The following is a 26,991-nucleotide window of genomic DNA, read 5'->3' as shown; positions in this document are numbered from 1 at the left end:
AGGAGTAGGCGTTATAAACTGTAAGTTGCTTATTTTTTATATTTAATATTCTACCTTCTTAAAGAATAATTTGAAAAAAAAAAATTAGAATTGCCTATGTCGGTAACAAGATTGAATGTAAAAAGTTGAGGGAAAATAAAAAAAATAATAATTTAGGCCCTCCTACATAAATTTACTGGCTCCGCTACTGATCTCTATCTTTGTCATTCTCCCTGAGTTGAAGGAGACTCACCCTCGATATCTTGAACATATTCTTATTGACAGTCAGGTGAAAGTATTAAAATGTTGAGTGTTTTGGTAGGATAATCATATCATGCAAAATTCTTCTTTGTTGGTATAAGGTGCTTTTGATCATCTCAAGTTCAACTATGTTTTTAATATAGAGCACTAAAGTCAAGGTATCTTTGACAAAGGATATGAACGATTCTATTTCAAACACTTGATTTATGTTTCCATTTGCATTGTAATAAAGGATGAATTAATTCTAGGATAGGCTCTTCTTCTTTGCCACCTTCCATAAGTTAGGAAAAAAAATGAAGAGAGAGAAAAGACAAGGGTGTTTACAAAAAATGGAGACTTTAGAAAGAGAAAAAAAAATCATTATGAGGACCTAATTTATTCGGTGAGATATTCAACTTATAATACAATAGTCAAATAAATCCTGAAATTTAAGTTTGCGATTTTTTTATTTCATTGAGCAACAATCATCGCATATGAGTGTATTTGTAGAAATTCTTGGATGATGAGCATGTTAAAACATTCAAGAGCATTAAAGAGATTAATACATATTATGTATTTCTACATGTTATATGTTAATTAATTTATATGATTTCAAGTTAATCCACATTAATTGAAAATATAATACTACGAAATAACATATAATACATAAATGAATATTTTTTTACATGTGCCATCATTATGAAATGATTAAATATTTATGTCAATGCTAATAAATGAAAATGATTAAAATAATAAGAATAAAATTAAGAATTTATGAAAGGTCATACCATGTGAGTTAAGTGGATTGAATTTGATAACCCGCGCAAGAACAAATGATTCCTAATACCAGAGAATTGACCAGCCCAACTTTAATCAAGAAAAGATAAATGAAAATGAATTTCTGACTCTTGATACAGGAGAATTGGCTAGCTCAACCTTTTATTAAGAAAATTAAAGGCAAATTCCTAATCCTTGGCTAGCCAAACCTTTATCATGGAGAAGTTGATACAAATGGGGCAAAGCCTATAAGCATGATAATTCTAAAGCTATGATTATTAAGAATGAGTAAAATGATTAAAGTAAGAAAAAAAAGTGAGTTAGAGAGACGCAAGAGAAAGAGAGAGAGAGAGGGGGGGGAGAGAGAGAGAGAGAGGGAGAGGTAAGCAGACACATAATATTCTAAAGAAACTTAAAAGGCAGGAACATAAATAAGATAAGATAATCTCAAACCGTAGAAAGCTTAAAAAATTAACAATATTTTATGAGCTTATAAACCTGCAAATCTCCAAGTAACTTATCAACAAATAAAATATTGATAGTCAAAGAAATTACGAAAAGGGAACTTAAATTGAAAAAAGAAATAAACTCAAAAAAAAAAAAAGACTTACATGGTCTTTAATTCCATTTCTTTGGTGACTATGAGGGGAAATTCCAGGAACTAAAATGCACATCTCCATGTATGATCTCAATCTAGTATTACAATAGACAAACCAGAAGTTAATCAAGATTTTTATCTAGTAATAAACTAATAATAACAATTTACAGGTAATTTCAGGAATCGCAACTTTTACCACTAAATGATTAGAATATAGTATTAGGTTCAGCAGTCATCAGGTGAAAATGGAAGACAGAAAGTAAACTTGACACATTGTCTTTATGCCTATAAGTTACTTGGTAGTAGTCCAACATAAAGCCTTACTGTTTCAAAATACGCTCACATAAAAATTGAATGATGAATGTTTAAAACAAAACTGGAACATCACATTAACTTAGCAACAGTAAAACAGAATTCATGTAAAGAATAAGTATTCCTTGACTTTTTCTCATTTGTAAGTACTCAATGGAAGCATATAACAAAAAAGATAAAAAAAAATCTACAGCTTAACCTAATATCTTCAGTCATTCTTCTATCTTTTCTAACATAAAATTGGCTTTTTGAAAGGAAGATCTAGGATAGAAAGCAAGAAAGAATAATTGCAATCATATATATTTGATTACAAAGATGAAGAAAGTACAAATTGTGGGCTCCAAAAATTCGGCCCCGACCTCCCCCACTTACTTTCTTTGGGAGAGTTTTAACAGAATTAAGTTCCGGGATAAATTTTGGAAGGCATATGGGTTTGTAGATAAGACTACCCAGAGATTTCGCCATCATTTTGCAAGGACGTTATGATCTGAGTTCTGGTTTCCTATAGATGCAAGCCCCTATAGTTAATTACCCCTCCCGGTAACGAGAGAGAACTTTCGATTAAGGCTAGTCATCAATCAGATACGTAGGGATATGTATTATCTGGCATATAGTAGCAGCATATGTTGAATATTGGAGATTGAATATTTAAAATTGAAAATTTCACCATCTTACACTTTAAGCAGATGGTGGAGGAATGGATGATAAGCCCGATTAAGATACCACGATTTTGTCGTCCCAGGCCATTGTGGTCCCTGGTTTACTTAATCAGATGAGATAGTCGACCCAACCTAACAGAATGATCCTTGTGGGCAACCATGGGTTGCGTCATCCAAGGGCACCTTGTAAACCTAGGTGAGATGTTTGTTTAAGGGGGAAATTTTGAATCCAACTTAGCTAACAGAGGGCTTTGTGCCTTATCAATTATATCCTATTGATTCATATCTCAAGGATTTGATGTCACTAAGGAACGTATTGGCTATGGTCATAACCGTTATCTCATGATGTCATTTGACGGCAAAACCACTTGGTTCAGAGGGCCACGTGTCATAACTATTTATCCTGCGGTGTCATTTGGTGAAAAAATCGCTGGTTAGAGGACACATACCACGTCCTTACTAGTAAGAGATTGTTTGAGAATAAATCCTAGTGATATTTTCGACTAGGCATTAGCCCTATGTGAGCTGAAGTAAACTTTAATTTGTCCACCTCGGCAAACTGTTGTGGAGGATTGATGGATTTTGTGCTTTAAGCACTTGATGGGTTGAATTTTAATTTTAAACATTTTGGATTTTGGGAATTTGGGTGGAATTTTGGAATGTTCGGAATTGACCCCTCTGGTTGAGATAAGCATTCAACGCGACCATCATCGGGGTAAGTGGGGTCATTTGAAAATATTTATATTTTGTGAAAGTTTGAGGGCATTTGAATTGGTTGGAGTTAATCCCTTCGGTTGAGATATACATTCAACACGGTCATCATCGGGGTGTTATTTTGAGTATTTGAAATTAACCCCTCCGGTTAAGATCTACATTCAACACAACCATCATCGGGGTGGATGGGGTCATTTGCATTTGTAAATTAAACCTTATCGACTCTGTTTACTTTCCGACAAAAGATCGGATTTCGTAGGCTTTATGTTTTTGTTAATGAATTGTCTTTGTTGAAGGCCTTATATGAACATATAAAATAGATATTCTGGTCGACACATTGACCGTATATTTGTTTGATAATTTGAGCAGCGTCGACTTCTATCTATCCATATAGAAGGATTGGGTTCAAACTACGTTCATTTATTGACCCGCGCAGCATCCCTAGACGTCATGTGTGTATCTATAATACGCTCAACTGGGCCCATGCTGGTGGGGACATTTTATAATAATTATTTTCTAAACCTTGTCAACTCCTATTTATCTGCTTAGGAGGATCATATTAAAATTTATTGGCCCACATAGCATCCCTAAACGTTGTGTGTTCCAATAACACGCTCGTCGGGACCCATACGAGTTTATGGGGGCATTTTATAATTATTTGTTGAACATTGTCAACTCAGATTTATTTTGTTAGGAGGATCGAATTCAAATTTATTGGCCCGCACAACATCCTTAAACGTCACGTGTGTTCCAATAACACGCTCGTCCGGGCCCATGCGGGTTTTATGATTGCACTTGCCCTTCTTTGTACCTATGTGCATACATGTTATGGTGCATGTGCTAGGGCATTTTGGATATTTAACGGGTCTTCTACGATGACTTGTAGAAGTTTGCATTTATTGTAGTATTTCAATACTTGTACGTAGAAGGCATGTTGGATGCACGACCACTGTTTATCAAGAAACTTGCAAGCCTCAATAATCTTATCCAACTCAATGTTCAGAACCTAGTTGAATTGAGATTCACTCACTCCATAATGATTTGATCTAACTTTCTCTTGCCAGAACTCGTATAGGAATCAATAGGCAACTCCCTAATTATGCCATCGTCATCATTTTCTATTGTTGACTTAAATAAAGAATAAATCATTTCAAACTTAGATGACTGTGTTCTTACGTACGCCCTATTTGTCAAAATCAGGGGCCACCCCCCTGAGCTGATAACTACAACGGTTGGAAATACATCAGACCGTCTATGAAAGCTATGTGAGGCATTTGTTCCTAAAATAATTGTTGTTGTTCTCTTGCATTTTGCTTGTGGAGAGCATAACGGGTCTCCTGTAATGGCCTGTAGGAACTATATTTGATGCATATTATCTTTTCTTCTTGCGGCATATCAACGTATTTTGCTGGTTATTGTAATTGATTGTAGGGGCATTGTTACATCCATAACCTGTTGACCGTCACTTATATGTACATACTAAACATACTACCATGCATATGATATACCTTACATTGTCGTCAGTAAATGTTAACATTAATCATGTTTTGTACCATATACATATGTAAGAGATTTTGCCGCTTGCAGGCAAGTTGATATATTCATTTGTGTGCTGATGTAGATTGTAAGATAAGTTGCATCTGTTGTATTTTCCCGATAGTCACTACAAACTTTCCCTTCTATTTGTAGGCTAGATGTTGTATGTGAGGTCAATCTCCAGGTCAATCTCCTACAACGATTCGTAGGACTTCACATGTGTCATAGGTGTGTTGTCTTTTGCTTACATGTTGTGTGTTCATTGACTTGTAAGTTGAGGTCAACCATATGGACACCATTGCATTCATTGCATATCTCAGTTATCACTCACAAGCAACCTGTTATATACACCATATGCCTTTTATTATGCCGTTGTATGACTTGTAAGTGAAATTGTTATCGCTTTATGCAACTTGCATTGATTGTGAAAGGATCACACTACAACTTGCACTTGTTTGTGAATTGCTTGGAATTGTCCAAATGATGTGAGTTCATTGATCTTCGTTGTCGTTTAAAGTCGTCCACGAACATTCACAAGTTTCCTATAGTCGCTTGTAAGTGGAATGTTGTATGTGTAGTAGATCTTTTGTTGTCACTAAAAGAGACCATACTCCATAGTGTATAGGTAAAGCTCTTATTGATTCCTCTTTGCAAGCAAGTTGTGTTATCCATTAAGAGCATCATATCATGTCATAAGATTTGATTATGTTGTTTACAATTTCATTACCACTTGTAAGTAGTGTTTGCAAATCTCTTGTCCACCACAAACCTCATTTTTATTCATTTGCACTTAAGTTAGAGCTTGTCACTTTGCAAATCATAGCTTCATTATAATTTGTTTGAGTTTGAGTTGCATACTGTTCATTTTCAAGTTTTCTATATTTATTCAAATTAAGTTCTCATTTCAATTAGATGCAAATTTCAATTAGTCACTTGAGTTCTAAAGCATGTCCCTATTAATTTTTGCAAGTTCAAGTCTCAATTCCTTACATCTTAAGTCCAGATTTAGTCAGCCTACCGACACCGACGTCTCCCCTGTTTACGAGAAAAACGAAGAGGCGGCCTTCCCCTCCACGCTACATGAGTGCTTCAGGTAGATGTCGGGTGACAATACGGCTATGTTTTCTTCAATCCCCGCGACACTAAATGAGCGTTTAAGGTCTCGAGCACTTGTTAAAAAGAGCACAGTGATTTTCCCATGTATGGATACTTATTTTTCATCCCCCTCATGCTACATGAGCGCTCCGGGGATTACCCACCTCGTCGTAAGCGTCGCACTGGTTTCCCTCTTCCTATGCTACGTGAGCGCATAGGGAGGCTTACCGGCTCGCCGCAAGCGTCGAGAGTGAAATTTTTAAGTTAGAAATTTTATACCTATGTGGAAGGACGTCAATGGAGTTGACACATGGATAGAGGCAAGGGGAAGATGTTTGCATCTTTTTTTTACTATTAATTATATCTGATCATAATTTAAAAAAAATTAATTATACTTAAATAATTAATCATAATTAATTAGTTAATTATAATTAACTATAATTAATGATAATTAATTATAATTAACGATAATTTATTATAATCAACTATAATTAATTATTAATTATAATTAATGATATTTAAGTATAAATTATTATAATTAACTATAACTAATAATTAATTATAATTAAAGAAATCAATTATAATCAATAAATAAAAATAATAATAATAAAGCAAATCAATCCTCCATTTCCTCCTATTTGTCGTTCATAGGAATTGGCAACAAAAGCGCGTCGAATGGAGAAATTACCTTCATAGCAAGCGGGCTCCCGTCGTTATTTCCTATCAAAATGTCGTAACTTCCGGTCTAACAAGAAAGGGACACCATTGGAGGAGGCGAGAAAAGAAAGGGAAGAAGGGAGGTCAGGCAATGTAGCAGTTGAGAGGGATTTCAGCTAGGGCAAGAGATGAGGTTGGAGATTTCTGTTGGAGGTTTGGTGTGACCTGGATGTTTGGAGGAGGACGGGCCGGGTTCGGTGGAGGCTCTGTGGATTCGATCAGCACAGGTATGGGTTTGATTTGGCTAAGGCTTGCGGCTGCTTGATGAAGCTTGCGACAGAGGTGATGGGAGGAGGAAAAGGGAGCAGTGATTGAGTCTAGTCGGATGTGGGAGTTCCGATCGATGGAGACGTGGAAAAAAGAAAAGCAAGGCTTCATTCGCTTGTTATATAACAACATATGCGAACACTCGATCGAGGCAAGATACAGGTTTTGCGAAAGTTTTGACGCGAGCGGTGCCGAATGCACAGCGATTCGCCGGGATTTCTTGCGGGATTTGCGGATGACTCGATAAATTTGAGCAGGTATTTTCATTTCTCCCTTTTTTTGTTAATCTCCCTTTTTTGTTAATTTTATTCCGAGGTCAACACAAATGCTATGAGAAAATTCGGAAAAAAAATTCCATAATTTCTAGAAGTATAACGACCTGAAGAACAACAAAAATACATACAAAAATGAACGTTATTGTGTGGGCTATTAATATTTCACAGTTTCAGTACTGTGCCAAAATAACCATGTGTGCTTGCAAATGAATATGCCCTGGAGTTTTCTTTACTTGTAAGCTAGTTCCTTTGTTGGTTCACTCCAGCCTTCAAGATGCTGATCAAGTAAAGCACGGGTCCTATCAGAAATCTGGAAAACATGAGGGGATCCAAGTATCAGCTCCAGCATAATAACTCCCACACTCCACATATCATATCTGCCATAGAAAGGGCCTCATAATTACTCACGTGAGGAAACAGAAGTTTCATAATTGCAATACAAAAACAAGAATCATACGCTCCATTAATGTCATTTTATCATACAACTTTCCAGTTATGTTCATACAGCAGAATGCACTAATTTGGAAAGTGAACAATGCTGCCATTAAGAAAGTAAAACATAATTGGATGCAGAAACTCAGAGCAAAGATCAAGGACAAACTTCAATCTAACGCTGCTTGGTCCCTGAAACCAGCTAGCATTAAGAAGTGCTTCTGGAGGAGTGTACTCAAAAGTCTGCTCTGACCTGACATCACAAACAAATATCAGAGAATCCACATAAAAGGGGAACAAGGGACCATAAGAACCAGAATCACTAAATAAGCTATGAAGAGCAATATGAGCCTTTTTCGTTGTTATGTCATGAGAGTTTGGCATTTTTCAAGGCATGCAAATAGAAGAAAAATTTCAGGCTGGACTTTACCACTGGAAATCTGAAAGCTTGGAGATTAATCTTTCCCTCCAGGACTGGCAACTTCAGAAGAACCATCTAATGTAAATGTATAAGATGTCCATAGTTATAGAAGGCTTGAGAACAATATGAACATGTATTTTGATGTACAAGTAAGTTTCTCATTTATCGTGTCCTTTAAAAGCTCCATACGCGAAGTACCTTTCCGTGGAGAGACAAAAGCAGAAAGGGTTTGCCAAAAGCCTTACACTAGTGCATATTTTGAAAAGATACAATAAAAAAATATTGTTTATAGGTTAAGCTAACTAAAAATTGAGAATGAAGATGGTGTGAAGAATTCCAGGACTAACGATGCAGGACAAATTTTTGTGAAGATTATCTAAAAGACTTGTCCTTTTAATTTTGACTATATTTAAATATTTTATATTCATATGTAATAAAGACACATGATTCATTTCTTTGATACTTGATAAATTATCAGGGAAGCTTTATAAGGCAAGTCTATATAATAGGTTGCAGCTTCGTATTGAGAAAGCAAATTATTGAGTTTTACTGAATGAAATAGTCTATTTAAGCGGTGTCATAAAACATGTCCAAAATTACAAGTCTAAGAAATTAACTCGCCTCCAACAACAACTCACCTCCTACAACAACATGATCGTCCCTAATGCATTTTCTGCACCGTTTGTCTACCATCATTGGACTTAAACTTCTCGTGTTCATCATTGATATTGCCCAACTCCCATTGTCATAGCATGCCTCGCCCTCGTAGATAATGCTAGCAAATCACAACATGTGTGAGAATTGTCAAGACCCCAATTCTTAATTGCTACTCCTATAACAAACAATCACACCACATGTGATATTATTCACAGTTTCAACATGCATCTCGCAGGTCCCGACCAATGCATAAACCGTCATCTACTACCAGTGTCTACAATGCCTCCACACACTAAACAAATGCACATCGCAAACCACATTTTGTGCTCACACCTTGCTCCTCCACATCACCACCTACTCGCATCTACATGCCTTACAGGCTCCCTCACTTCACTGTGTCACAAACCCTGCCTCCTAATAAATCAACTTCATTTATAGTTGTTAGCATACTACTATTCAAAAGCTTAAATAAACATTATTGCAACTAGGATTGTAATTGAGTTATTCAATAAAAGCTTGGCAGACAAATGGCTCATATGTTGAGCTAGACACCAACAAGCCAAATTCGAGTTAGCATGGGCTCAACTCATTGGCTCATTCGAAAATTTTATAAAGAATATATTTAAAATATTAAAATTCATGAGTTCAATTTAAATAAAAAATCTTTAAAAACAATAGTTCCCATCCCTCTCCTAATTTCTCATTCTATCTCTTTAATAATTTATTGTTCTTTCTCATGTAATTTCTCTTTTTTTTTTCATGGTGCCATTGCTACAACTACTTGGATTTGTATTCATCTTCTCTCTTTCATTCATATTCTCTCTTTTAAAAGAAGATGAGCACTCGGCTCATGGACCAGCTAAAATATTCAACTAAGTTCAAGATTGATCAATTAGTTAAGCTTAAACCAAGGGTTAAGCAAGTTCAATTGGCTTATTTACACTCCTAATTGCAATTACTCATGCGTACATGGGACAAGAGTTTTAAAAAAAAAAAAACTAGATAAACTAGCCAAATAAAAGTAACTACAAGCACAGAGAAGGCTCTCAACTACACCACTCTTTTTAGAAATTAATAGCACCTTGTTGGTCCAGATCCATAAAGATGCTTCAAAGTAAAGTCGTCCATTGCACTTCCGAAGTCAATTATGCGCCTAATGAAAGCAAGGTACATAACAACAATCAGCAATGGGCCATCACACTAAATATATTAAATTAAAAAGCAATTGCAAATATTAATTTAAAAAAAAAAATAATGCCACATATTAAAAATAGTTTTAATGGCATTGGCTCATAAAAAATAAAAAATAAAAAATAAAAAAGTAAAAACGTCTTCATGAATTTAAGAGACACGGGATGAATATGGTTCTCTGGAACTGGTAATTGATATCTACTTGTCATGGAACCTTCATTTATATCGTGGTATTTGACTCAACAAATCATGCTGAACTCTAAGTTCAATAAGTTCTGATGAATTTATTCAAATTACAGTAACTTGTAATCATTCAAATTTTCCAAATAGGTCAAAGCCTTGCTGGCATTCTCGTTAGTAAAATAGGTTATGCAACAAAACCATCCCTTCTATAAAAGATTAAATCCCTCTCACAAACAAAATTAATAAAGAAAATCATTTATACATTTTACACTTAAAAAAATATTAATTAAATGAGGATTCACAAAACTTTGAATTTCACTAACTGAATCTATGGTAGCTTTGAGATGAATAGAGAAAGAGATTTGTGATGCCAACTAATTGGGTTAAGGCTAATGGTGATGAAGTAATATATATAGTAGATTGATAATGCTGCACTTTGATTTTTTTCTTCCTATGACGGGATTAAATGGCTAGAGGGTTCTACTAACTTGGGATGGTCTCAAAAATAACATTTTTAATATCGAATCAAAATAATACCTACTCCATCAATGAAATATCCCACGTACAAAGAAATTGCATGCCAATAAAATTTACAGGGAAACTCTCATAGGGCCAAGCTACTTAGTAAGTCATATCCTTTAAAAACTATAATGGGACTGGTTAAATGGGAATGGTTATAAAGGGTTGACCCAAACATGCACTTCAGGCAGCTCATAAGCCTATTTATAAATAAAAATTAGTTCATAATTTGATAGCCATCTCCAAAAACTCCGAATGGCCATCTCCAACCAACAATGTATTTTAGAGCACTAGGTGGCCAGGTGAGGACATCGCCAATGTATGCTTAGCTCATATTAAATCAAAGCTTTTTATCTATAAGGCATTGTGGGCTCCAAAAATTCGCACTAAAGACCCTCCGCGCCTCTTTAATTTAAAAAGGAGAGTTTTGACGAGTTTAAGCTCCAAGGTAAATTTTCAGAAGACAAATTAGATTTTAGATAAGATACTACCAAGAAATTTCGCCCTCATTTTGTGAGGACTTTATGAGTTGAGTTTTGGTTTCTCATAGGCGCAAGCCCCACTGATTAATTACCCCTCCCAATAAAAAGAGAGGACTTTCAACTAAGGTTAATCGTTAAATATGTCACAATAATAACCTAGCGTATAACAACAATGATTTTAAAGTTTGAATTTGATTTTGAATTTTAGAGTTTATGACTTGAAATCTATCACCATATACTTAAAGTGGGTGATGGGGAAATAATGATGGGCCCCGTCAAGATCCCATGGTTCTATCATCCCGGGCTGCCATGGTTCTTAGTCTACTTAGTCATAGTAGGTAGTCGACCCAACCTGACAATAAGATCTTTATTAACGGCCATGTGTTGCGTCATCCAAGGGTACCTTATTAACCTACAATAGATGTTTGTCTAAAAGAGTGAATTTAAGTCAATCTTAACTGACAAAGAGTTTATATCTTATCAAGTTCACCCTATAATTCATCACTCAATGGATTTTTAACCATTAGGGAACATATGAGCTTAGGCCGTGACCATAATATAGTTGTCATTTAGCAGCAAAACCATCCAGTCAGAGAGCACGTGTCACATCCCTATTAGTGAGAAATCAATTGAGAATGAATTGTGGTAATACATTCAACAAGACATCTGCTCTTCGTGAGCTGAAGTTATTCTTAAATTCATCATCCTCGCCAATCAGTTGCAGAGCATGGATGAATTTTGGTATTAAGTTTTTCGATGATCAAATTCATTTTAAGCATTTAAACTCCTAGTAGGAGTTGATTTTAGGTTTTGAATGAATGACTTTAGAATTTTAAGGGCATTTTAAAAATTAAATAGCTCTCCCCATTAAATTTCATGTCAACACAATTATCATAGGGGTGTTTAAACACGTTTAGCGAATCCGCGAAGTATTCTCATAGCTCATATTTAAAAGTTTAGCGTAAATATAAGAGCACATGCAAAAGTAGTTCCAAGTGTGATTAGGCATCCCTTGTTTTCATCAAATTTAGCAATTTAGATTTGATCTTCCAAATATGAATGGAAAAACAGAAGGCACATCCATTTAAAGTTATTAAAATTATTTGGTACTCTTTTATGAGATGAATCGATAAGGCACCCCTATTAATTATTTAAATTCTTCCTTGTTTGTGAAATCTTCTTAATGTCAATTACAAGTTTCATTCTACATAGCTCCAAGTGGTGTGTCCATAAGACCTAGATTACTTGATGTAATAAATCAAATCAATAAGTCATCCAATGGTACCAATTCACTATTTCATTGGTCTCATACTCTAATATTTTGGCATAACCCTTTCTACTATTCCAAAGCAAGCATCATCAATTATCCAAGGTCTTCCCATCAAAGAAACAATGATGTATTCTCTCAAAAAAAAAAAAAAAGCCATCAACCTGTCAGTTTGGTGTCTCTCTTCTAGTAGGATGAACCCTCTAGTACAAAACTCATGCGATATAGAAGGGAGATAATATCTAAGCATGGTATTCCAAGGTGCTCTTGTACAAAATTCTTAAGTGTGAAAGGTGATAGGCCTTTCTCCAAGTTGTCAATTTTACAGAAGTAGGTTATTTTCTTTTTAAAATTTTGACATTTTTCAAGTGACTGACCGTCCAAATCAAAATCATGTTCCAAGTTATCAATCATGCTTTCACTAGAAGATCGTCCTCTAGTAATATGGTTTGAAATCTCTTCAGCACTATATGCAACAAGGAGTGATAAAAATCTAGCTAAGGTTTCTTCGATTGTATAAGGTTTTAGAGCTAGGGATTTGACTGGTGCTTGTGGAATTTGTTATTGGAGAGAAACCAAGTCTAGTTTCTAATTTAGAGTTCTGTGTTATGTTCAAAATACATGAGCCAAGTTTAAACTCAATTGGTTCATCCTCAACCTTTAGTTTCCCTTTCACAATATCCAAAAAAAATTTCAATGTCAGGTTAACAACTAGCTCTAGAGATTTTATGAGGTACACATGTTCAATACCAAGAATAGTTTATTTTGCATTTATTTTTTCTTTTTATTTTTTATATATTTTTTAAATTAATTGAAACGACACATAATTTTTTTTGAATCATTTAAAATGACAAATTTGTTTGAAATTAATTATGGAGGGAATCTTTTGTCGTTAATTATTCTTGCATGTAGCTCCTTAGATGATTCTTGCATGCGGCTAGAGAAGTTAAGATGGAGCGGTCCTTCGGGTCGTTCTTACGTGCGGCAAATAGAGAACGAGAGGGAGAGAGTTCGGCTTTGTCTACTGCCATATGAGGGAGTTACGTGAGTGGGGGAGGTTACGAGATCGCAGGTAGTGGATTGGTGGTTAGTGGTCGACAGGGATTAAAAATATCATATGGTAAATGGGCCTAAAAAAGAATTGATAGGAAAATATTCAAAGCATTTTAAAAATCAGGTTTAGGACTAGCACAATGTAATGCCATTTGCAAGGCTCAATTAAATTGGTTTTAAATGGACTTGGGTATCCCATTTGATAGCCCTACTGTCTCCAATTGAAGATATTTCAAAGGTCTAAATAGATGATAACCAAAAGCTAAATATTATCCTCCACAAAAGCAGTGTAATTATTTTAGATGAAAATTCGATCCTCTTGTAAGATTATTTTACAATAAAATTATTGAGTAAATGATCAAAAAGATCCATACGCTTATTAGATTTGTCCATTATAATCCCAATTTTTTTAAGAAGATCAATTTAATTTCTCAACTCATTAAGTGTGAATCAATTTTATGTGGGGTCAGCTACATGAATCTTTTTTCTCCATTGTGTTTTGTTAAGAGTCAAATTCTCATCTAAATCTAATAAAAAAATATCATTTCTAATATTTTCTAACCAGGACTTTTGAGCTCTACCTCTACCTTTCTTAATATAAGTCAAATCTAATACATCTACTTTCCTAACCAGGTCATCGGAAGGCCGCCATTTTATGTGACCAAACCATCTAGGTAACTCTCTCTAATCTTATCTTCCACTAGAGCTACTCCAACGTTTTCACGTATTTGCTCATTTCGTATCCTGTCTTTAAGAGTAAAGCCACTCATCCACCTGAGCATCCTCATCTCCGCAACAATTAACTTAATATTATGCTTCTCTTTAAATGGCCAACATTCTGCACCATAAAGCATTATAGGTCTCACTACCATCTTATAGAATTTTCCCTTAAGTTTGAGAGGAACTTTTCTATCACATAACAAGCTCGATGCATTTTTCCACTTCAACCATCCAAATTGAATTCCACTAATAATATCCCCATCTATTTCACCATCATTCTGAACAATAGACCTAAGATATGTATAACGTGTGCTCTTATCAATTACTTGATCGCCCAAAATCAAAAATCCCCCACTAGATCTATTATTACTAAAATTACAATCCATATATTTAGTTTTAGATCTACTCAAACGAAAGCCTTTAGACTCTAAGGTTGACCACCGTAATTCAAGTTTACCTTCAACTCCCTCTCTAGTCTTATCAACAAGAAGAATATAAACAGCAAAAAGCATACACTAGGGTACAAGCTCTTGCAAATGTCTAGTGAAAACATCCACGACTAAAGCAAAAAGATATGAGCTTAAGGCTGATCCATGATGTAATCCAATTGAAATAGGAAAATACTTGGTCAAACCACCTTGTGTTTAAACACAAGTAACAGCTCATGCATTCATATCCTTAATGGCTTGAATATAAGAATTATTAACCCCTTTCTTATGTAGAACTCTCCATAGCACTTCTCTTGAAACTTTATCATATGCTTTTTCTAAATCAATAAAAATCATATGTAAATCTTTCTTATTCTATCTATACTTCTCCATCAAACCTCTCAATAAATGAATAGCTTCCATAGTAGACCTACCTGGCATGAATCCAAATTGATTTTGAGAAACATTAGTGTCACGCCGCAACCTACATTCCATAACTCTCTCTCATAGTTTTAAAGTATGACACATTAACTTAATTCCTCTACAATTTGCACAATTTTGTGTGTCACCTTTATTCCATAGTAAGACTCAAATGGACATACCTAAAAAATATATGGTCCATTTTAATTATTTACTGAATATTTTTTTTCTATTTTAAATGGGGATAAAAGGATCACAATATTAATACTTAGCATAATTAAGAAGGGGAAAAAACATCCACATAAGAGCACATACATTTTGAGATGAAATTGAGTACTCCCAATAGGTGGAACCTCTCTCAAGCAATTTCCTTTATTCGCTTCTTCAAAACAAATTACCATGTTCTCTTGAGCAAAACAAAAACAAGGGAATCAGTAGTGCAATTGAACTGAAGAAGCAGATGTATCAGAAATCAGCAATTTGAAAATATGAAACTATTCAATGAGATGTTTAGACTTGCATTTGATCATGAAGAACACTAAGCTAATAAAGATCTTCATGTAAAAATTATGGATAAAAATAAGGACAAGACATCGAGATAGAGAGAAGCAAGAGGGGAGAGAGATGTGATGCTAAATGTGAACAAACTGTAAATAGAGCAAAAAAAAAAAACAGTTATCCTATACAAGCATTGCCATAATTTTATTAGTGATATAGACAGAGAGGAGAGAGAGAGAGAGATGTGACTGAAAGAATTCTGGTATTAACAACCAAAACATAAATGATCCATATTACAGTATGAATAATTTTAGACTTCATTTACATTCTAGTGATAGTATTAAAAAATGCGCAAAAAAATTGGGATGTTGGCACTTTCAACATGCATATTTATGTTGTTTCAAACTCTATTGTTGCTCTTCATCTTCATCATTACATCGCCTGCCAAATTGATGGCATTGCATAAGAGATAATTCAAAATATAATTTAATGGGCTGCTAAACCCCCTTTTTTTCTAAACAAAGATTTACTTATTGACTTTAAATTTTAACAATGCCTGAATTTAGCAGTACAACCACGAAATTCATAGGCAATCCCAAAGATGCGTAGACATGTAACCAGTAACTTAAGAACATCACCAGATGTTATCCATATTTGCATCCAATTTTCCATAACTAAAGTAGAAATATCTACAATAAGTGAATTATCATTTAATTAAACGTATCTAACACCTTATCATTTGGCTGTTACCATGCTGAAGGTGCCTCACTAATAGTAAGGGTATATATATGTATTGAAGTTAATAAAAGAAACGAAGTTATTTTGGGCAAAAAACGTAAAGTACTCAAGTCATCAGCATAACCCACAACATAACAGTAATCAATTTGCTAAAAAAAAGGGACTAATAAAAGGAGGCAGAAACCAACACAAGCTAAAGGTCTGTTAGCCTCCCCCATAACTGAGAGAAAATGGCACATCACACTCCTGGAAGTAGAGATGAGGAAGGCCACATCTTCAAAAGCGGTTTGGTTGTCCAGCAAGGTTGAATGTACAAACACAAGCAACTATATACTTACGTACACAATATAATTATAGAAATAAATAGGGCTTGTGATATAATATATTTTGTATATAATAATAACATATGAATATATTCTATTCTGAAATAAAACACACAACATACATAATGCTAATAAACAAACAAAAGGCGCCGCTCCAAATGGTAAATATTGTCAGGTACATACATCAAAACTCCACGGTAAAAATACAGACGTGGCAAATTGCATTATTTATATATTATATTGTTGAGTATCTGATCATTCGGTACATCAATTTTAAAAAAAAAAATACTAATGCTAATAATAAATTTCATCATAGTTATCTGAGCACTATAAGTTATATTACTTCCAATGATCATTTTTGAATCAATAGAATATTGCATGTTATTGAAAAATAAGAAAAAGAAACGTAAATCATTTTATACCATTTATATTTTTATATTGAGATTTATTTCAATATAACAAAGTAATTTGAATGTTATTTTAGAGGAATAAAATGTGAAGTTTCATCGAAGTTTCATAAATTCATGGAATAGATAAATAATTGATTATTACTTTCATGGAATAGATAAATAATTGATTATTACTTTCTTGTCATCATTTTTGTTATATTATTATCAGGAACCAATGCATGTATGACCAAGGAAAATAGGAGTTTTAAGGTTGAAATTGTTAAATGTGGTTGGTAGTTTTACAACATAGTGAATATTAATAGTTAAGCATTAATCAAGAGAAAGTTCTCTAAATTCTGGCATGTAATGAAGTCAATCGCATCTCCACTTAAACAGGTGATCCTTTTTTTTGTTTTACTTCCTACATGCTTCCACGCCCTATAAACGTATTATTAGCGCTCCCAGTTAATGTTGAGATTGTTTGTTCGTGGCTAGGATTATGTATTTACTGAGAGAAAAATTATCTTCATGATGCAAGTTCTCCAAAGGGCTTTTTGAATCAATAGAAACCAAAATGAGAAAAGAAAAGTCAAATGAAAGATGCACAATGAAAAGACACCAAAATAAGAAATCCTCAAGATATCAAGTTATGGAATCATCAAGGAAAGAGAACTATGAAAATCAAAACATGAACTATAGGAATTCTTCATTGAATTCATCAAAACTTCAAAATTCAAATCAATCGTGAAATCCATACAAAGAGGTCCTACATAAAAATTAAAAAAAAAAAACTAAAACTCAAATTAAGAATAAAACAATCTTGTGGCCCCAAGGGTTTTTTATCTTGTTAGTGTCTTTTGTTATGAGTTCTATTTATCTAGCAATGCTTTGCTATTGCTTCATGTTGTGCTTTTTCATTACATGATAATAAATCTTGTTATTCTTCAAAAAATATTAAATTCTAAATAATTTAATGAAAATAGGAGTAAATAGAACATGAAAGCAAATTTGTTTAAAATGTTTGGTTCGACTTCTCAAGGTTGGCATATAAGAAATGGAGGCTGTCAGAAATTAACTAAATGGTAACCAAAACGATGACACTACATCACTTTATTTAGCTAATGTAATGAAGAAAAACCTTCACACCACTTGCCTCCATAACTTTAAATCAAATGTCCTTAAAATAGATTACGATTTTATTAGGATTTTTCCCTCACCATTGCTTCCACAAACTGTGAGTGTGTGATATCACTATTATCAATTAGTTGGGGTAATTTAAAAAATTTTGGGTATATATATATATATATATATATATGTATATATATATATAAGACGAAGAATTGAGATATGACATTTTGAGTGGCCTCCCCTTGGAAATTCTCCCTTTTTTGCAACTTTATATCTACCTGCAACTTCATCTCTACCGCTTACCTCTATCCTCTTGAGATGCATCTAAGCTCTTTATCACTTTCTTCTCTTTACCTCACATATTCTCCTTATATATTGAATTTTTCTAATTTTCATTGTCTCGTTCACTAAAATTTTGGTATTAGAATCTTATCAGTTCCATGACTTTTCCACAATTAGTCAACCATTTCTGCCTCACATTGCTATAACAACACATTATCAGGACTTGAATGCATCACATGCCCTATCTATCCTGCTTGCACTAGCTCATATACACTCATGCATACCTTTAACTGCGCATCAATCGCCTTTCATCTTTCTTGCATGATCATCATCACATGCCTCATTTCATGCATTTTTAAAACATTTACCTTTTCTTTTCCATGTTGCACTTGACCCTTTGCCCCATCTATAGTTCCACTAGCTAGTACATCACACTCATTGTCACAAAAATTACTCAGATTGCATTAAGCTCTCAATCGTGAGTCATGTGCTTGTTGAATCGCCTTGCATTGCTCGCCCTCATGTTGTTGTTCCCCGCCATATGCCATTAGCTCGATTACCAACCCTCCATATTCGAATGTGTCAACTTTTGCACCCTCAATACACAAACAAACCCTATCATAACCCACAATTTCCACCCATATAGCCCGCACCAATCACGCCCTCTCACATTCTATGGTTCTCCATCTACAAATTTTACCTGCATGTTTTCATCTTAGAACACGAATGCATGCCAATGGCTTATCAACCAACTTGAGCTACTACAAATATTATATGTATAAAAAAAAAAAAAAAAAAAAACAACTTCTGTCAATTAATCATTAGTCAAGTCAGGTCTGAGTCAAGTTAACTGAATACATGAAGGCCTTCCAGCTTTCAAAGATGTCTTTTGAGAGCTGGTCATATTCTTGAGAATGGATAAAGAGAATATTCAAGTAATACTATAGATAAAATGACACCCTTCCCCTTCGTCTCTCTTCTTTGGAATGGATTTCCCATCATTATCTTATCCTTAGGATAGAGTTTCTAATTATCTCTCCTCTGCAAGATAGATTTAGCTAGCAATAGTAAGGATCTCTAGTTCCCCTCAAGTAACATGTTGACTCTACAAAATAAGGTTCTTTTTATCCCTAGATAATTGTGGTAAGTCTTTGGTCATGAGCTTACTTTGAATCATCTTTAATTGTATTTTAAATTAACTATTTGCATAATTACTAGGGTTAGTTATGTTGATTTAGCTTTAAAATTATTTCCCATATATAATAAGGGCATTTTATAGTCTTCCATATTAATTTTAATTTGCTAGGAAAGCATTATAAATCTTGAGACTACATAAGCGGATCTAACATTGTATTAAGGATTATTGGATGATGAATTAACACTGAAAAATTGTTGTGCCCACTCCCCCCATCACCCAACTACGGGATTACTCATTCTAGACTTTCTACTTTATGCTTATACCACATGTCTCCCTTCTCTTGAGGCATGCATCTTTACCCCTTACTTCTCTCGACCTCACCAACTCTTCTCTCATAAATTCTTCCAGCATTCTTCGCATCATTTGTTTCCAAAATGTCTAACCAAATTAATAGCAATATAATTTGTTATCAATTCATTTTTTGTGAAAAAAAAAAAAAAGATGAATAGAATTCAAAGGGACATCGATTGGATTAGGAGTAAAACGAAAGACTTCATTGCATGAGGACAACTTCTTTAGAAGGAAATGAATGAATAGTTGTCACAATTAATGGGAACATCCTATTTATTTGGAATATAAATTTGTATCTTATTTTCTTTGGCAAGTTATAATATAAATTAAATGCGTAAGAATACCAAGTATCCTCTAAATTGAATTGTTGTTCTAGATTAAAAATATCTATAAAAAATTTATTTCTCTCAAAACTTACATGGTTTCAGAGCCAAGGGTTGGGCTTAAGAACCTAAAAAGTTGTAGGCATAAAACGAGTGCAGGATTAGAAGATAGCAACCTTTCTGACGAAATCTAATAGCATGGGTGATATTATTAGGATCTCTTATGACATAATAGCAATTCCCCTCTTTTTTGTTAGAATAATAAAAAAATAAATTGCCTAAAATGATCAGCAATGATCAAACCCTCTCCAATTCCACCCTCCAAATAACCATTCACAACTTGATTGATAAAAATTATATTGAGTAATATAAAAAAGCCAAAATTAGCCAACGATGGAAGGGAAAACTCATGCTAAGCCATCAATGAATGATCCAACATTCACAATATGGAAATCACATAAATCCTTAGTAATGGCTTGGCTCCTATATTTTATGGTGAAATTCAACATTCATTAGACAATAAGCAACTCACCTTCATTTGCATGCAACAAGTGCTTTCCATCTGGGTCTAGCATTGTTTCTTCGTCAAACCCTTTTCATGAGGCGCTTTTCAACAAGCAAAATGACTAAATATTGGGGAAATTTAAAGCGATGAGAGCCAGACCCCAAAGACTTGGATCATTCAATAAATTAAGATTTATGGTGGAAGTACTTGCCTTGTTACTATTTCCAGCAAGTGATCAATCAAATAGAACATTTGGAGTCGGTAAATTTGTCGCTTCACAAGATTCATTGCCAACATTGTGTGATTCTAGTATAAATCTAGGTAAGAAATTCTTGCAAGTTTGTTCCATCTTAGCACCTTTATTGCTAGCTTGGTGACATTAGAAAGAGACCACTATTAATGAAGTTGTGCCACACTGGGAATTATAGGCCATAAGTCACTCAAAAATCTTGTAATGGTATTCTCATTTGATTTCACACTTCACAATTCCTCATAAGATGTTTAAATTTAGCAATGTACTCGGATGACAACCCTTGTTGTAGTTTAAAGAAGGGTATCTTGATAAAAATGAAGGGAAATTCCTTCATAACAATTCTTTCAATCTTTTTCTCTAATTCTTAGTTTCTTTTAATGTCCTCTTACTAAATGAAGATATTCTTCTTCAACTTGATGGTCACCAACTTGACCATTGGATCGGTCGACATTCCTATGTAGTGAAAGAAACACTCCATGGTGCAACAAATCTATGAAATCATCCTGATTCAAGCAGCCTTCATCATCTAAAATATCCAGCTTGATTGTATTGGAGTACAATCCCAAGAACATGGAATCCCCCCTTTGACATATAACATTTAAAATATTATCCCAAAAGTTATGAAAACTGCAGAAGGGGTTGACTTTAAATAAAAACCAAGTCCCCTCAAAACAAAACAACAATGCAACATTACAAAACTAACCTACAAAAGGTGTATATTGGACCAAATAAATTTTAAATTTGCAATAGCAAACATCTCACTTCAAGCCGAAAGAAAAATATTATTAATAACATGAATACTTGAAGAAAATTTAAATGTACCTCAATAAATCCTTCAGTAAAAATACTCACATATTCGTTATCACATTTGCTAATAGGCAATCCAACACTTTAATGCAGCCTTTTACAAAGAAAAAAAGGCAGAAAACCGACTCATATCACACGCTAAAATCAGGTGAAATAAACCATGAAGCCTTAGCTAATGATGGTGCTAAAATTGTGGCATGGGGAAAGAATCAGAATTGTTTGTCAAAAATAGATCACTATTTGTTCATTCTAGAATAAAATGCTTTGAAATATACCTACCTGGTTTTATGTCCCTATGAGTAATATTACGATCATGACAAGATTTGATAGCCATCAGCTGCATAAGAGGGAGAAAAAAACAATCAACACGACCACTAAAATCAATATTAAAATTTGAACGTTAAAATTAGAATGCAAATGTTGGACATGTCAACATGGAAGAGTCACGCAAAACAAAAAGTAAACTAGAAAAATGAAAAAAAAAAATTGCAAAAATACGAAGTTCAAAGAAAACAACTTCATGCAGTGACTGCCAATTCAAATAATAGAGCATAGAGCCATTTATTTGATTGTAACAATTCCAAGCTCTTCCCTAGCGTATGTTCAGTCTGATAAGGTTAATTTTTTGTCATTTTAGTAAAATGCTGCCATATTCCACCATTCACTCACGAAATTGCTTTAATTTGACAATGGTTTGAAGCAGAAAAATCAAGCATATGATCTCCTTCCAGGTCTTGTTTCAGTTTAATATTTATTAGAAGCATTGACATCTTACTTTCCACATCTTTCAACTATTAGTCTACTGGGGTAACTTATGCCAGACATTTGAGTTCACGTTTACTTTTATTTTCACTTTCAGATCTAAAGTAATGCCACCCCAATGCTCAGGCCAGATGAATCTCTAGGTCGCCTTCCTAAAAACCTTTTCTGCATTCTAGAAGATTATAACCACTCCTCTCCCCTTTCCTTTCGACATTAACTATTCATCAGTTTTAAAAAAATCAAACCAGCTAGCTTGCATTAATAATAGCATAGAAATGTCACAAGCTCGCTGATTACCACGAATGGCTTTAGGCCTTGCTTGCATCTTTTATCCGTTTAAGTCTGTTTTAATAAATTCGTGGCATAAATTTGATTAAAAAAGGTAGAAGTTTTTTCAGATTCATGTGATAAGAATCCCAACAATTACACTAGCTACTGCTTGATACATAGCTTAATTGGAATTTTGAGCATAATATTAACTTGATTTAAAAATCTCCTAACATACATAATGTAGCGGCCACAACTATAGATGACTGAAGGAATCGGTACTGTTAGATGCCTTGATCCTATGATTATTCGTTATTGGACTATAATTGTACCCTTAAAAGCATGTTTAATTTCAAACATGTAATGCAAATCCGCATAACCTATCTAAAATGGCATCAGAACAATTAATTTATTTATACATAAATGTCAGAAACTTAGAAGGACCCTAGGATCACATTCACAATTCTAAGTGGCATACATTGTTAAATTAATTTTCTCGGAATCATTAGCCCTTTAAAAACAACTTCAATGTTGACATTAAAATCAATAACACTATAGAACGATCAAACAATATAAATGCTTCCATGAAACTTTACCTAATCTGATAACAATGAACATTCAAAAATTAAATTAATTCTAACAGAAATCAAGCCTAGCACATGGATATGCAACAGTTGTCATCAAGCAAATGAACTATGCAATTATAACTACTCCAACTTGGGTTTAATAAACATTTTTTTATGGAAGGGTATCTTCCATAAAATTCTAAACAATTAGTCAATTTGTATTTATTATGACACACGTAGCATTTAACTTGAGGAATTCATAAAAACATGTGATTTCCAGTAGCAGGGAAAATAGAATAGAACTAAAAAAAAAAATCGAAGTAGAAATCATTTAATTCGAACTCCCAGAATGCATGAAATTAAACATAGGTGAATGGAACCAAAGAAGAAAGTAACAACCAAATTCGAGTGACTGAAATTAGAATTTCAAGATAATGTGTGAAAAATTAGGAAGGTACAGTACAAAATGATTATAATACAGAGCGTGAGTCACACCTTAGTAATTATGAGGTAAAAATAAGTAAACTTTAGTGGTTTACATACGTAAAACGTGAAGCAAATACACATACGTAAAACGTGAAGCAAATACGCATAAATAGGTTAAGCGTTAAAATAAAGTGAAAGTTATATGAAGAAAATAACGTGCAAAAACTTAATTCCGTAAAGCTAAATTAACGTGCAGCACTTGAAAGGAAAAAAGAAGTTGTGAAGGATTTATGGGGCCAATTCTCCACCCTGCTATCCACAAATCTTTCATCCACCCCTTCTTGACAAGGTTCCTTGGCCTTTCTTGACAATGGCATAGTAGCTAGTTGCAATCCCCTCTCTAGGGTGCAACTTTGCCACAGCCCATCCACTTTCAAACTCCACAACAATAGATCTCAGACAGCTTAAAGCCTTTCAAGCCCTTAGCATTCGGCCCCAACTCATGGTACCTGTGGATTGCACTTATGCATGGTGGAGGGTATCTGCTTCGAGAGAACCTAACAGGCTAACAGGATATCTGATTACCAGATCCAATAGCAAAATTACTCTTATTTGACGTATGAACAACAACCTGTTAGGTCACAAAATATGATTTGGTATTAGTAATATGGGGCTCCCGAGTAGCTTGATATTTTCCAATATTCTATGAAATTGGATTTATTGTTCAGTTGACTTTTGGTTGAAATTTAATTTTGTGTGCTGTTATTAGTGTTTAGAACATAAATCACACTTGTTAGGACTATGCTGATAAGAATTACACTTAATTTGTGTTCAAATGATTATTTTAAGGTTTTTAAATATTAAATTGCCACTTGCATGACACCTTTTATTTTTATAATATTTTTTCAGAGTAATAAAAGGAAAATTATTACTTCTAAATCTGATTTTATACTGTCATTCAAGGTTGTCAGGTATCAGGAATCCAGCACATGCCAGAAAGTAAATTTTACTAGCTAATTAGATTTGGATGTGAGTTTGTGTAGTAAGATTTTAACTGGATACAAATTTTGTAGGTCTTATTGAGGTGAGTTCGTGTGGTAAGATAATTATTTGGATACAAATATCATAGATCTTATAGGAGCGAGCCCACGCACACACCAACCTTCTCTTGAATCATACTGTTGTTCAACAATTCTAATTGTTCAGTAAAAAATTCAAGTTTCAAGTTTATTAAATTGGTTACTTGAACTTCAAGTTGAAACAAAGCATGACCCAATAACCCAATTTAACACAACTATTTACACGTTCATGGTAAAAGGAGCACCAAGAGTTTTAGATTTCTTTTTTTTTCTTCTGACAAGCAACAGAAGCATCCCCTCCCCACAATATCAAGTAATGCTCAAACAGCTAGGTCAAAATAAACCAAAAATGAATTTCTCCAATCAACTAGATAATCCAACACAGCCGAAAACCCTAAAAAAGTTGAAGTTCGGGCATTAAGCACTCTTCAACCAACCTAAAAGATTATTAAAACAAACTAGTTGTCTGTCTCGTACATAAATCCTGCTTCTAGACTCCTTGCTATTAGATCCAACATTAGGTATTTAGTATCATTTCTACTACAAATATTTTGCACAACTTCTAGTCATGCTTATTGTGGCCAACCAAATTTGTTGTAACATTAATACTATCTAATCACTTTATTGGTGCTTTTTTTGCCTCTTTTGTACCTATCAGAATCATCAAGTCTAATGTTCCCTAAATTATTTTAAGTTCTAATTATCTTTCTTCTACCTTTCTATTTTTAACAAAAGTTCACCTTAATATTCACATTCACAAACCCAACTTAATTATCAGTGACTTCCTAATACTCAATCAATGTTTCATAATGCATCCTCAACACGGAGAGGATTAATTAGAGTGGGTGATATTGATAAAATATGACCTGGTAAATTATTAATGACCACCATATAATTCCACATAATTACTAAAGTGCCATGCCCACTATGAGCTAGTATAAGGCTAATGATGATGACGAAGAAGATATCGATGTAATATTTCCAAAATGCGATGAACTTGATGTGCTGCTTCTATTTTGATAATAATATGCATCAGCTATGACATTCTTCACCAAAAGCCGTATGAATAACTAAAACAGAAGAAAATAACAGAGACATTAAGATTGGCTGTTGAAACTGGTAATGGTTAGCGTAATCTCACCAATTGCCATACAAGACCTTGCATTTCCTTCTTTCCTGCTTCTGTTGTTCGTAGCCAATGCCACCATTTTGATGGATGCACCATCTGGATTCTTTTCACATTTTCACCCGTTTCATCAGTGTTTACTGAGTTCATTTCCTCTGCAGTATATATCAGCTTTGACAGGGACAGACCTTCAGTGTGGAACACAAGCCATATCTCATTTGACTCAGATTCAAAAGATTCTACAAATCGAGCTATATGTTTTAAACCTTCTTCACACTTAGCTTTTGTCATTTTGAAATTCTCAAAATCTGTGCCCCTCATATCATACCCACATGTTTTTGCACCTACATCAGCTGTATCATTCCATATCAATTTGTCAGAATGGATTTCACCTTCCTTTGAAAAAGTGGTAGATAACCCTGTCATCGGTATATCCCTCAATGAAAAGGAAGCATTTAAAAAAATTTCACCGAAGTACTTTTCACGCAGGCCACTAAAGTAAGCGCCACTTCCTTGCTCCACCTGAATAGAAAAGACGCTTCTAAGCAAATATTACATAATAGAATTTTAAAATATCAGAATTTGCATAAAGATGTAGCAATGAACTCCATACTTAACAATCATCAGTAAAAAAGTGACCAAATCAACTAGACATTCATCAAAATAAAGCAGAAGTCCACACTGAATAACAAAGTTGTTAAGGAAAAAAAAGTAGAAGAGAAATAGAAAGAGACAAAGGTGGAATGATCCATATTTTTTTCGGCCCAAACATGTTTCTATTTATAGGATTTTACAATAGATAAAATCAAGAAGTAATAAATCACCGAGCCCAACAGTTCACCTTAATGTTCCATGGGATTATTACTTTCACCTCTTCAATCTTATGGCCTATTGTAACTATTTTGCAGTAATTTTTCTACCCATTCATCAATCCGCAAAGTATTTTCAGCAACTACCTAGCCATGGAGAGATAACTCATCCCCCTTATCCTACCGCATCCTCTTCTTCATCGTAGTGACAGATCACTAGTATATCACAGTTAATACAATGGATAAATCATTGTGCAGAGTGGATGGTGGAGCATTGAC

At 34.0% G+C, this 26,991-nt stretch overlaps 1 protein-coding gene across 3 annotated transcripts in view; it reads right to left on the bottom strand.

Moving 5' to 3' along the window:
• LOC110113623 (probable inactive protein kinase At3g63330) overlaps nt 1-26,428 on the bottom strand; it is a 44,178-nt gene extending 17,750 nt beyond the window's left edge. For all 3 annotated transcript variants that reach the window (XR_003700634.1, XR_003700633.1, XM_020846277.2), the window contains exons 1-7: nt 25,919-26,428; nt 21,957-22,014; nt 15,258-15,348; nt 9,761-9,832; nt 7,771-7,854; nt 7,403-7,546; nt 1,608-1,689 (exon numbers count right to left, since the gene is read on the bottom strand). Coding sequence is in view for 1 of the 3 variants with exons in the window: in XM_020846277.2 (XP_020701936.1) it covers nt 1,608-1,689; nt 7,403-7,546; nt 7,771-7,854; nt 9,761-9,832; nt 15,258-15,348; nt 21,957-22,014; nt 25,919-26,329 (942 nt within the window). In the remaining 2 variants the exon portion in view is untranslated. The remainder of the gene's footprint in view (nt 1-1,607; nt 1,690-7,402; nt 7,547-7,770; nt 7,855-9,760; nt 9,833-15,257; nt 15,349-21,956; nt 22,015-25,918) is intronic.
• Nucleotides 26,429-26,991: the final 563 nt, after the last annotated feature.

The sequence above is a fragment of the Dendrobium catenatum genome, unplaced genomic scaffold (genome assembly GCF_001605985.2).
Source record: "Dendrobium catenatum unplaced genomic scaffold, ASM160598v2 fragScaff_scaffold_522, whole genome shotgun sequence".
Taxonomy (NCBI): Eukaryota; Viridiplantae; Streptophyta; class Magnoliopsida; order Asparagales; family Orchidaceae; genus Dendrobium; species Dendrobium catenatum.
This window is presented reverse-complemented; position numbering and strand designations above follow the sequence as displayed.